Below are 13,022 nucleotides of genomic sequence, written 5' to 3'. Positions count from 1 at the left end.
GCTGCAATTGCAAAATCGACGAAGTGCCTCAACAACGGAAGACGCTGCAATTGCAAAATCGACGAAGTGCCTCAACAACGGAAGACGCTGCAATTGCAAAATCGACGAAGTGCCTCAACAACGGAAGACGCTGCAATTGCAAAATCGACGAAGTGCCTCAACAACGGAAAACGCTGCAATTGCAAAATCGACGAAGTGCCTCAACAACGGAAGACGCAGCAATTGCAAAATCGACGAAGTGCCTCAACAACGGAAGACGCTGCAATTGCAAAATCGACGAAGTGCCTCAACAACGGAAGACGCTGCAATTGCAAAATCGACGAAGTGCCTCAACAACGGAAGACGCTGCAATTGCAAAATCGACGAAGGCCTCAACAACGGAAGACGCAGCAATTGCAAAATCGACGAAGTGCCTCAACAACGGAAGACGCTGCAATTGCAAAATCGAGGAAGTGCCTCAACAACGGAAGACGCTGCAATTGCAAAATCGACGAAGTGCCTCAACAACGGAAGACGCTGCAATTGCAAAATCGACGAAGGGCCTCAACAACGGAAGACGCAGCAATTGCAAAATCGACGAAGTGCCTCAACAACGGAAGACGCAGCAATTGCAAAATCGACGAAGTGCCTCAACAACGGAAGACGCAGCAATTGCAAAATCGACGAAGTGCCTCAACAACGGAAGACGCAGCAATTGCAAAATCGACGAAGTGCCTCAACAACGGAAGACGCCGAGCTCGAAAGAATCGACAAAGTACCTCAACAACCTAAGACATTGTGCTCTCAAGATGTGAAAAAGTAGATGCTGTTCTGCCATCATAGGCTCATAAACGTTTCCTGAATAAGTATACTGCGTTCTTGAGTTTCCTTGTTCTTCTTATCCAATATTAAACTTATGGTTCCTAAAGTGACCTCTTCCAATTAGTGCTCTTTTACTTGTAAGGCTTTCATTAATTCCTACTATTCTGGACGTCTTGTAGACATTTTACATAATTTGTTGAACGCTTTTTTCTAAAGAGTACTTTTTACAACAATACTTTTACTTACTTTTCTAATTAATAATTAAACGAATAGTGGACAAATGAAGACTTCAAGTTGCTGATGTATGATTAAGTATGATATCTACTTTTGTTTTATAGATAAATTTCTTCCAATTAATGTTTTTTTCATATCTTATAAATTTCTGAAAAGAATGAAGTCGTATAGACTCTTCATTTTCTCTTAAACGTCGATTTCATATCGATCGTTCACATTGGCAGTTTTGACTTAATTATTGTCTGATAATCCTTACCCTAAACTCAACCGCATTTTGTTTAAAAATGTTGACATCATTTACTTTTGATTCATGAGTAAATTTCTTCCAGTGAATATGTCTTTTGATATCTATACATTTCATAGGAAGTCTTATAGACTTCTTTATACGCCATTGAACGTCAATTTCTTATATATAGATCATTCACAACACTAGATTTGTCAATCCTTGTATACTTTAAACTCAGCAGCATTTTGCTTAAAAATGCACACAATATTTACTTTTGATTCATGAGTAAATTTTACAAATGAAGGCTTCTCTTTATATCTATACATTTCAAAAGAAGGAAGTCTTATAGACTTCTTTATATGTCATTGAGCGTTGATTTTTGAAATATCATTCACAACACTAGAGTTGACTTAAAAATTTAATCAAAATCGTTGGCGCATGCACACAACAACATTTAGTTTTGTTTCATGAAGGAATGTTTGTTTCAATCCGATGCACATTTCAAATGGAGGAAGTCATATAGACTTCTTTAAATGCTTTTGAACATCGTTTTCAGATAGATCGTTCACAACAATTGTTTTTTTGATTTATTATCTAATCATTTTCATCCTAAACTTGTAGCTAGTACTCGTCTGCCAGCAGCAAAATACGAAGATAGTGGTTGCACAACAAAAATCTTAAACAAACTTTTCGTGCAAAGTTGTAAGAAAAAGGCAAAAATTTTGAATGTGTGCACAAGTAAATCCATAAAAACACGCTCTGTCTGTTGCTTTCATTTGAATATCCTATCAATTCAAATCAAACGAAATGAGCTTCTGTGTTTTCACCCATTTGATATATATTATAAAAATTGCAATATTAAAATAAAAATATTAACAGAAAAGATTACTACAATAAAAGAATATTATAACAAAAAATTTCAAAAGCGTTTTCGTATAAAAAGAACCAGGCAGTCAATGAAAGTTTTAAAGTCATATAATTTTGAGTTTCCTACCTTACTCCTCCTTTGTTCTCTTCCAGTTGTTTTCATAGCGATCCGTTTTATCTTTGCTTCAAATTTCAACCAGGATACGACTTCGGTTGCATTCTTTATGATTGCTCATAGTAAATTCTCAAGAGAAAATTAGCTTCTTTTCCTATAGAATATAAACACATTTATTGGTAAAGTGTTCTTAAAATAGCTTTCAATAACAACTTTTCTAAATTGTACTCAAGTAGCGTACATCGTATTTCGTTAAAAATCTTTCTCGCCCACTGAAACTACTATCATTCGAACTTATTGAATTGAAGAACCTGTAGCCGTCTACACTCTTCAAATTTTTCCCTGTATCCCACTCCATTCAAAGATTTTGTGGGTATTTTCGTAGTCAAGCTGGTCAGTTTTGCATAATTCGTGCCCAGTGTTCTTCATTTTCACGCGGAACAAAATTCGCGCCAATTTTATCGAAAGTTCAATGTCCACCATGAACCAACATTTCATATTTTTTCACATATCTCAAAATTTTTGCTCAAAAAAGTCAAAAGAACATTTTTTACCAACAAAAAATCAACCCATGGGATAAGAAATACCCTCCTTATCGCTTATTTTGCCATACTAATACTTTTCAACTAGAATTTGCACATATTTTTGTGTTGAAACGAGGAAGATGTCGGTCGCACAACTTTGTCGCTAAAAATATATCGATTCAAAAATACACGCTAAAAGCAAAAATATTCAACAAAGTTTCACTTCGAAGTATTCAAAACACTAGCAGTCACTAACACACGAAAGCAAAATGAAAAGAAAGACTTTGAAACATACAAACTTGACGTTTTTATACTGACAAGTTTTTCTGACAAAGCAAATACACCGTCGAAGGCACGCAGTTAAAAACGGCGAATGGCACAAAAACAACCGACTGAAAGATTTACAAGTAAAACAATACGTAACCATACATCAAACAAGGCTTTTGTCATCGAATTTATCGACATTTGAAGTACTTTTTTAAACACTAAATTAAAATTTCAAAAACGTACCTTTCTCTTTCGTCTCTTGAGGGCATCTACTGTTGTGCGAAGTGATTGACGTTTGTTAAGATCATTTGGTGGCCCGATTTCATTGGTTGATTTCGATGGGCTTGGCTACCTTTTTTTCGAGCTCTGATTGGCGGAAATAGGAAATAATTTATTCAAGATTTTGATCCCAGCTGAGAAGATGGTACTCTGTGCTTTTTTCCCTCCTCTTTCTTTGAAAAGAAGATAGTTGAAAAGAAAAAATGTTTTCTGTTTTCATCACAAGCAAATATACTTGTAACAGTTTAAGTACAGACAATTGTTTTTTATTGGGCTTATAAGAATCCTTTATATTTGTTTTGAATAGAACGATGAACCAGTAGCTCCCATTGTGCAAGTGATGTAAGTGGATTTATCACAAACGAATGGATCTTCTGACTATAATCAGAAGGGGAGTATTCTGCCCTGTTATTTCTATATAGTCACTTAAAAGAAATGAAGAATTATAATGTAACTTAAGCAACATAGCAGAACTAAACCTTGTGATTATACTGACTAATTTTCATTGCCGGAAAATCAACTTACTCATTATTTTAGAATTGTATGAATATATACCAATTTTTATGGTTAATTTGCTTAAGTGTTTTGTTTCTGTCCTCCAAAAATCATGGCATTCCAATAATTCTTTAATGATAAAATAAGCTTTTAGAAATGGCGAATTTTGCCTATCGAGCCACCTTAATGATGTTTATCGAATATCATGTTGTACACGAATGGATACTTACAGAATAAATCCATTTTATCAACCAATAGCAACTGCTATCACGCTGTAACAATGAGTTGCAAATCTTATCACAAGCTATCCCTGTCATATGTATACAAAATTTGAATTTTACGTGTACATTGTTGTAATTCTATACTTTAATGATACTTTACATAATATTTCATAAGCTAATCGTGGAATGTTCCATTGCTGAATCAGGATATAATTTTGGAGCAGATAAGTACTTCTTAGAAGACGGTTGAAATAAAGGTAAAAAGTTTCTTATTTATATTCATAACTAAGCATAACAACGTAATCTAGCACCAATCTCGAAGTCAGTCATTTTGTTTGTTAAATTCTCCATCATAACGACAATTACTGCTCATGTTTACGATATTAACAACATCTAAAAAGTAAGGAATGTTTAACGATGATAAAGCTAAGGATCAACTAGACTTCTGCCTAAAATGATGATCATGGTTTTTGACAATTCCAAGTTACAGTTACAGAGATCAAAACGAATTCATATAATGATCAACTTGGCATCTTTATCGTTAGAGGTTTTCGAAATTTCAAATTCATATTCTACACATGTAAAAATTCAAGTTCTCTACAAACTGCTTTCGCACACAGTTCACGACCTTCACTCGATATTTTTACCATATCTTTACATACTTTCTGTAAAAGAAAAACCAGTACAACACCTTACAAAATAACAACTATACAACGCAGTAAAAATCTCCATCTCCAAATAAAAGCTGGAGCGAAAAAAAAACAGGTCTAGCAAAACATTGCTGACATAGCAATCCACCTTAAATGACTCTGGGAGTGGTGTAGGACACGTGAGCAGCTCGTGAACAGCTTGACAGACGTTCCAACAAGCTCTTCCCCAGTGCGTCGTGCTTTACATAAAAGATATTCGTTAATGATAACCATTTAATTGTTGATAACTAATGAGTTTATATCGTGAGATTCTACCTTTATTTCATGAACGCTATTACGTCATAATTATGAAGGTAGATCATCAAACTAAAATTCGTGGAACGCTACCTGTAATACAAAACCCTAATAATTTTTTTAAGCCATGATTTCACCCCAGACACGCGTGTGTAGCCAATCATTACTCCACTCGAAACACTAAGCACGCGTATATGGGGCAAAATGTCGCGTGTCTGATGTAAGATTTGGCTTGATTGAAAAATTTACGTAATATCAAAATATGCGAAGAAAAACAAAACCTGTTGTTCTTCTCATTATTCTTCGTCACATGTTTTTCGTCGTTTGACTTTTTTCGCATTTTAGCATTCTTGAGTAAAAAAATAAATTAATGATACTTTTTGTACCCCCTGAACATAGCATTTGAACAAATTTTACGATATACAAAAAGTCAAAAACCCTTCACTCCAACCAAAATTTTTACTTTCAACATTTCTTTCGCAGCTCTAAAAAATTCTTCTTCACTCTTACAATATAAAGTCTGATATCGTTGTTTCTTGGCAGCCTCCTTTACGTTGGCATTTCTACCTTTGAATTTCTTTGTTTGGAATTATTAAACTCTCGTCTGTGCAAACCAACACCAACGGTCGAAAAAATATGGTTGGTGCGTAAGATGATACAAAACAGTTCAGTTAGTTCAAACATAAAGTCAAATGATCGCGACGCCATTACATCGGAAAAAATGACCAAAGACATGCTCGTCACTGCCCTGATTTACCACATGGCAATTCGTGAATTGACTACCTTCGATTACTTCGACTACTTTTGACTATGAAATGACCAATTGTAACATAAACTGAAGTCTAAGTTGTTACATCTAGTATTTAAAAATTCCCTAACTTGTGCCATATTATTTTTCTGTACCTAAATGCTCCAATATTGATGATATTCTTATGAAACCGTATGGCAACTTGTATTTTTCAAGATGTTCCAAAAAGTAAACACATAGGTAGCCACGAAGGTTTTTAAGAGCTTATAGCTATTGCTGTTGTGAATGTTTTGTAAGTTAATCTTAATGTAATTAACTTTTGTTTCATCTCATTAAATTTACTTATACATACAGAACGTCTAAAAAAACTCATATAGAAAGGTAAAAATATGACAATGCAATATCTACACGTCAAGAAAGTTTATCATGCAAACTGTGGCCTCTTTTCAACGAGAATATTTGCTTCACTCAAAAGTTTCTCTATTTCCAACAGTCTATTGTAAATTTGAATATTACAAGAACGCGATGGCGCACCAAAAATAACGCAATGTGCTTGAGCAGCCACAGCTAAATCAACCATAAAATCATCCAATACACTTAGGTCGTTCGTAGTAACAAAAATTAATTTAGAAAATTCTAAAAAGTAATAATAACAGTTGTTATAGAGCATGAACGCTATTATAATTGGTTATGAGATGAAAACAAATGACGATAAAAATGAGAGAAGGACTGAGAACGAGATAATGAGAGAAAGACTGAGAACGAGATAATGACAGAACGACTTAATAAGATAACGACTGGGAACGACATAAAAAGTGAAGATGACATACTAGTTGAAACTATATCATTATTTTTTGCTACTAAAACGCTTTCATCAACGGATGAAATGATGAAAAGTTTTAATTGACAGATTAATACGTAAAAAGTGTAAAAAATACTTAGAAAATATTCCTACCTGCAAAAAACCTTGATTGTTGCATAAACTGCGCAACAGTAGATACATCTTGAAGTTCCATAACTTTACCACAAACTAAACCTTCTTTTATAGCTTCTTCCGTAGCATGTTTGGCAAATGAATCCTGACTTAGAATGAAACAGTTCCCTTTCAATCTCTCGCTAAGTTGAGAATAACTCTGTGCGTCCTACAAGACGGGAGAAAAGATAATATCTCTGTGTGTTTGTGTACATGGACTTGAACTTGACAGAATTGACAGAAGTCATATAAATACACTAGTATTATAAAGATACTTGTGATATAAAAGGATCTACGAGGATCTTTATTTCAGGATAACGCTGGCAGAGATCAAAGTATACGTTCATAATCTCCTCTGATGTTTTCAATGTGTTCAAGCAGATTTCATACTTTTGCTTATCCTAAAGAAATTTACCACGACTTAGATAAACATGATTTTTACAAAGTTGGATATTGACAATCAATAATATGTGAAAATGAATTGAACAATTATATTCAGACCTTGTCATAAATATCTTGGCTACATATTCTTATTGCGACTATAACGTCATCTTCATAGCTGTATCCTGCCGTTGTGATGGCGTCTCGAAGGAGATCAAGACTTTGCTCTGGTCTGTCAATGCTGGGAGTTAAAGCGCCATTGTCTGCAGTCATGTTAGCTGTCGGCTAAAAATAATGATAGAGAAGATAAGAATCCTTGAACCTCAAGAAACACAAGGATTAAACTTCCAAGTTTTTACCTTTTGTCGAGTGTTTGACTCAAGTTGTTCGTAAATATTCGTCAACTGTTTCAACGCCTGTGTAAAGAAATTTTTCCTTAAAATGTTTCTTGTACAAAGATCTTTCATGAATACATATGAATATTTTAAATACGTTACCTGAAACGATGATATTGTATTTTTGAATGCAATCATTACATCCTTAAACATATAAAGCTTTCCAGATGTTTTCTTGTCACATCGTAACACACACATAAACGGCATGGGTAATGATAGAAAATCTGGTTCCTCTTTCGTTGTAGCAAAGTACAAATTATTAAACAGTTGGGATTCTTGTAATACAGAGGCTGACTTTGCAATTGCCATTGAAACAGCAAGTATGTCTAAATGAACAAAACCATTACGATGTTCGTCGTTTTTTGGTATATCTTCTACTTCTGTGGTATCAGTTTTAACAAGTTCATCATTGTGTGTGATTGAGTTCTCCTTGTCAATGTTGAACTTGTTTTGTTTATTGATGACAGACAACAAGTTTATTTCGCTATCATTGTTACATCTGTTGTTCATAACATCTCTAAAATATTAGAGAGAAGTTTAAGATAATAAAAATGAAAAATAAATATGTTCTACTGCAACCCATCTAGGGAACACTCCTACTGCAACCCATCTAGGGAACACTCCTACTGCAACCCATCTAGGGAACACTCCTACTGCAACCCATCTAGGGAACACTCCTACTGCAACCCATCTAGGGAACACTCCTACTGCAACCCATCTAGGGAACACTCCTACTGCAACCCATCTAGGGAACACACTGCAACCCATCTACTGCAACCCATCTAGGGAACACTCCTACTGCAACCCATCTAGGGAACACTCCTACTGCAACCCATCTAGGAACACTCCTACTGCAACCCATCTAGGGAACACTCTACTGCAACCCATCTAGGAACACTCCTACTGCAACCCATCTAGGAACACTCTACTGCAACCCATCTAGGGAACACTTCTACTGCAACCCATCTAGGGAACACTCCTACTGCAACCCATCTAGGAACACTCCTACTGCAACCCATCTAGGAACACTTCTACTGCAACCCATCTAGGAACACTCTACTGCAACCCATCTAGGGAACACTTCTACTGCAACCCATCTAGGGAACACTCCTACTGCAACCCATCTAGGGAACACTCCTACTGCAACCCATCTAGGGAACACTCCTACTGCAACCCATCTAGGGAACACTCCTACTGCAACCCATCTAGGGAACACTCCTACTGCAACCCATCTAGGGAACACTTCTACTGCAACCCATCTAGGAACACTACTGCAACCTACACTCCTACTGCAACCCATCTAGGGAACACTCCTACTGCAACCCATCTAGGGAACACTCCTACTGCAACCCATCTAGGGAACACTTCTACTGCAACCCATCTAGGAACACTCCTACTGCAACCCATCTAGGGAACACTTCTACTGCAACCCATCTAGGGAACACTCCTACTGCAACCCATCTAGGGAACACTCTACTGCAACCCATCTAGGAACACTCCTACTGCAACCTATCTAGGGAACACTCCTACTGCAACCCATCTAGGGAACACTCCTACTGCAACCCATCTAGGGAACACTCCTACTGCAACCCATCTAGGAACACTTCTACTGCAACCCATCTAGGGAGCACACTCTAACTGCAACCTATCTAAGGAACACTCCTACTGCAACCCATCTAGGAACACTCCTACTGCAACCTATCTAAGGAACACTCCTACTGCAACCCATCTAGCCAAGGCTTGTAGGCAGGAGAAAATTATACTCACTCTAAAATTCTGTTGATTTCTACATCATTATAAAGCTCTACTCCAACAAGTGCAGGCTTGATATTTTCCTGGATAGTTTTCATTACTTGTTCAAATGAATCATCAATTTCTTCCAACTCGTCACCTGAAGGATTTTGCTTTGACTCCAAGGCAGAAGTCTTGCCTTTAACTGCAACTTTCATTTCATCTTCAGGTTGACTATCCAGGGATAATGGAATAGAGGAGAGTCTCTGAACAGAGTTAGAAATACAGCAACCAATGACAATGGTTGATGACTGAATATGACGGAACTGCTGTTTACAAAATACTCTAAATAAATTGTAAATCAAATAACACACCAAAAAACATCATTTTCAACAAAAATCTTTGTATAATTGAGTATTGGTTTCCTATACAAATTTTTATAAAGTGTTATATACAACAAACATGATTTCATATTTTGAGTTTTGGCACAGAAGTATTTTAAATTTCCATTAAAGACTGAAATGTTGAAAATCTTACCATGAATGTAAAATTAACTTCTCTGTCAATTAATTATTGTGCAACATGCAAATTTTTTATACAAAAGGCAACAATAAGTTAGGATGGTATGGTATAAAGCTTTACAATAATACTTATTAATAAGTTTAAATTATGTACCTTTATATTTCCATGATATAATACTTCTATTTCAACCTTAACGGTCATATTGCCACATTCAGTAAAAATTCTTGAACACAGTAACTAAAATAAGTGTTTATTAATAACACCTTTACATATATAAAAGTTCAAACAATTAAGTTTCTTAAACGAAATAAATTTTGAAAGAAATTTTTGTACAGTTTGATGAAGTAAAAACGAAGTAAATAATGAAGTCAAGGAACGGACGGCTTACATTTGTTATCTTAGGTGTTTTTGCCTTTTTTGAAAAATATTCAGCCTATAAGAAAACAGACATTACACACAAGATTAAATAATTTTTAGCAATACTTTAAACACGTTACACAGTATACGTCACGTGTAGCATTTTGAGCTTTGAAGTAACGAAGTTTATTAGTTTAAGTTCTACCTTAATAACTACGCAAAATACGGAAAATTTACCATGAAACCAAAAATATCATCGGGTGGTTCTTCTAAAATGTTGTTGAGAAGTTTCTGAAAGCAGTTTGGAACATCATTTGTTTTCAAATAGTCAATGGCAAACCGTTTTCTTTCAAGATATTTATTTTCTCCTTCGGTCGCCATTTTCTACATGGTTACGATATTTCCATGGCAACTATGAGTAATGACGTATAGTTGGCGTATTAATCGTCATATTGCTCGTCGTGTCAACGAGTGACGTCATAACGCTAAACTTTTTAACGATTACAAAGAGAAATGTGATAAAGTACAACACGAGAGAGGAATTTCTTAATTTACTGAAAACGTTAAATGTCTGTGGGTAATAAAACACATAAAATAATTGGTTTATGTATTTTAATAAACAAATGTCAGATAATTTATTTACAAAAAACATTTTAACATAAACTTGATTTTAATATACATTAGGGTGCTTTTTTATATTTTCACAAGTAGAGTAAACATTCTACTTTCAAGAATATTCAGGTCTTCCCAAATAATCGTACCTTACTTTAACGCATATTCCACCATCTGTTGTGAAAAAGCAAGAATTCCATTATTTTAAAAGTTCACAAAAAAAAGAATTCAAAAAAAGAGATACTCCATACTTACAACGACAAACATACGGCTCACAGCATTGACTTAATGAATCACACTCATCACCATAAAGTCCACAACCTGGATTTTCAGGAGGTTTATAACCTCCACCCGCATCAGGTGGCAAATGAGGACTATCCGTCCCAGTGTGACATTGTTTTCTATTGTCTGTTTAAGGAAGGAAAACATGTTAATAAAAACAATGCAACACTTTCACTTTATAAATGAACGAAGAAAAATATTCGGATGAAATGTTTATGAACACTTACTTATATTAAGACATCTCATTGGAACACAACATTCCTCGTTCGTTGTACAGTTCGTGTAAATTTGACGACATTGAGAATCATTTAAGGAAATACTGGGGGGTAAAGGTACGACTGCGCCTAATTAAATGAGAAATAAATTTTCAGAATGATTAATGACATGAATAGGTCATACAAGCAGTAATATATAGCAATTCAATAATTTTATGATACAAAATAAAGGAACTGATTTTTAAGAAATTGTTGAACCAATCTAGAACTGTTTTACGTTTAGAGAAACAGGTCTTTCACTTTTTATGTAAATGTAACATTAAGTGGCTTAAAAGTAAGGAAAATTCTTAGTGAAAATCACAGAGGTGCACAGAAATGAAACAAAGTTAAGCTTCGCGTCACGAAGAACGACATCTCAAAGAATTTGTGTTTTCCCAGTAATACGAACATCCATAAAACCACTGCAATGGTTATTCTGACCAGCAAAACAACCACGCAGTGACAGACATGTTATTTATTTTATTCACCTTAACAAGATTATAGGACGCGTAAATTACTCACCATAGGCCAATGTAAAGACTGCTACGACCAAAAGATATAAATTTCTCTTCATTTCCACCAAAATTCGTTTTCACCAAAATTCTATTTATTTACATGAAGTCAGAACAGCCACCACAACCAGTTTAAAGTGAGACTTGGATCATCCTATTTTATATTCTCTTCAAACGATATGAGATGCATTGACATGAGATCATTTTAACCACTTTTGACGTTATACCCTTGAAGCACTTGAAACACTTTTAGTCACACCCTGTACTCAAAGTAAACACTTCCGATTGTCATAGAATGATCTACGTTAATGATCCATGCGTGTGATATGATTTCACGAAATTTTCAAGTTATAACTTGGAAGTTATTACTGGAAGCAAAATGTTTGTTTGCGAAATTATATTTGCCCATATTTTCCATGAATGTATTGTCTGAAACACAACAACAAAACGTCTACGCATTTTACAAGCGAAATGAACTCTCATTGCGTCTGTGACTGCAAACAGGAAACAGCACTTGAATCGAACTTTCAAAAGATGAAAGACCGCGTAATGACGAATTACAAAAAAAAAACAAAACTTTGCAAAATCTTTGTCTACTGTTCGTTATGACAACACCATACACATGCAGGAACTTTAAAGAATAAAATTTATGGACGGACGCCATCTAAGTTTGGCGAATACAAAAAGTTCACTCTATTTCACCTCACAAAATTTCACAATAATTCTTTCAACACCTAAATTCCATCACGTAGTTTTAACTAATAAAAAATTTGCAACTCAAAATTTTTCTCTACCTACTAATTTACTAGAGACTAGAGTGATTTTGCCTCCGATAATTTACCATTGACGAAATTTCAAGAAGTATTTCATTAATTTAATTCAACCACAAAATTCATCAAGGGGCATCGAGGAAATACTTGATGGTGTAAAGAAAGTTTCCTTAGTTTCAGGAAGACCACATTCGTTGCTTGTTTTGTATCAATTGCTAAAGCAAATCGAGTGAACTAAATTTCATTAATTTATTTCATTAATTTAATTCAACCACAAAATTCATCAAGGGGCATCGAGGAAATACTTGATGGTGTAAAGAAAGTTTCTTTAGTTTCAGGAAGACCACATTCGTTGCTTGTTTTGTATCAATTGCTAAAAGCAAATCGAGTAGAACTAAATTTCATTAATTTATTTCATTAATTTAATTCTACCACAAAATTCATCAAGGGGCATCGAGAAAATACTTGATGATGTAATGAAAGTTTCCTTAGTTTCAGGAAGACCACATTCG

The 13,022-nt window shown here is 34.8% G+C and overlaps 1 protein-coding gene across 4 annotated transcripts; it reads right to left on the bottom strand.

The window, feature by feature from the left end:
- Window positions 1–4,137: 4,137 nt before the first annotated feature.
- LOC124443786 (enolase 4-like) lies at window positions 4,138–12,094 on the bottom strand. 4 transcript variants are annotated; one of them, XR_006947749.1, is made up of 14 exons: window positions 11,751–12,094; window positions 11,202–11,318; window positions 10,948–11,100; window positions 10,318–10,866; window positions 10,112–10,156; window positions 9,877–9,960; window positions 9,238–9,467; window positions 7,573–7,987; window positions 7,435–7,491; window positions 7,196–7,360; window positions 6,970–7,095; window positions 6,677–6,863; window positions 4,828–6,357; window positions 4,138–4,694 (listed from the first exon to the last, which is right to left on the bottom strand). XR_006947749.1 is itself a non-coding variant. In XM_046994308.1 (13 exons), exons 4-13 carry the CDS (start codon window positions 10,459–10,461, stop codon window positions 6,146–6,148), a joined length of 1,665 nt encoding a protein of 554 aa, XP_046850264.1. In that variant the 5' UTR covers window positions 10,462–10,866; window positions 10,948–11,100; window positions 11,202–11,318; window positions 11,751–12,094; the 3' UTR covers window positions 4,138–6,145. The 4 variants fall into 4 exon arrangements, 2 of the variants coding, with proteins under 2 accessions (XP_046850264.1, XP_046850265.1); XR_006947748.1 differs by having other exon boundaries at window positions 4,138–4,918; window positions 4,995–6,357; XM_046994308.1 differs by having other exon boundaries at window positions 4,138–6,357.
- Window positions 12,095–13,022: the final 928 nt, after the last annotated feature.

The sequence above is a fragment of the Xenia sp. Carnegie-2017 genome, unplaced genomic scaffold (genome assembly GCF_021976095.1).
Source record: "Xenia sp. Carnegie-2017 unplaced genomic scaffold, XeniaSp_v1 HiC_scaffold_21, whole genome shotgun sequence".
NCBI classification, from domain to species: domain Eukaryota; kingdom Metazoa; phylum Cnidaria; class Anthozoa; order Malacalcyonacea; family Xeniidae; genus Xenia; species Xenia sp. Carnegie-2017.
Note: the sequence above shows the minus strand (reverse complement) of the source record. Positions and strands in the feature narration are given on the sequence as shown.

Bases quoted from the DNA above. Each gene is read 5' to 3' on its own strand.
- LOC124443786 (XM_046994308.1), bottom strand. From the start codon at position 10,461: ATGGCGACCGAAGGAGAAAATAAATATCTTGAAAGAAAACGGTTTGCC. The intron at 7,988-9,237 runs GTGAGTATAATT...CTAATATTTTAG, and splicing joins GAAATCAACAGAATTTTAGA to AGATGTTATGAACAACAGAT. The intron at 6,864-6,969 runs GTATCTTTATAA...CCCGTCTTGTAG, and splicing joins TAGATCCTTTTATATCACAA to GACGCACAGAGTTATTCTCA.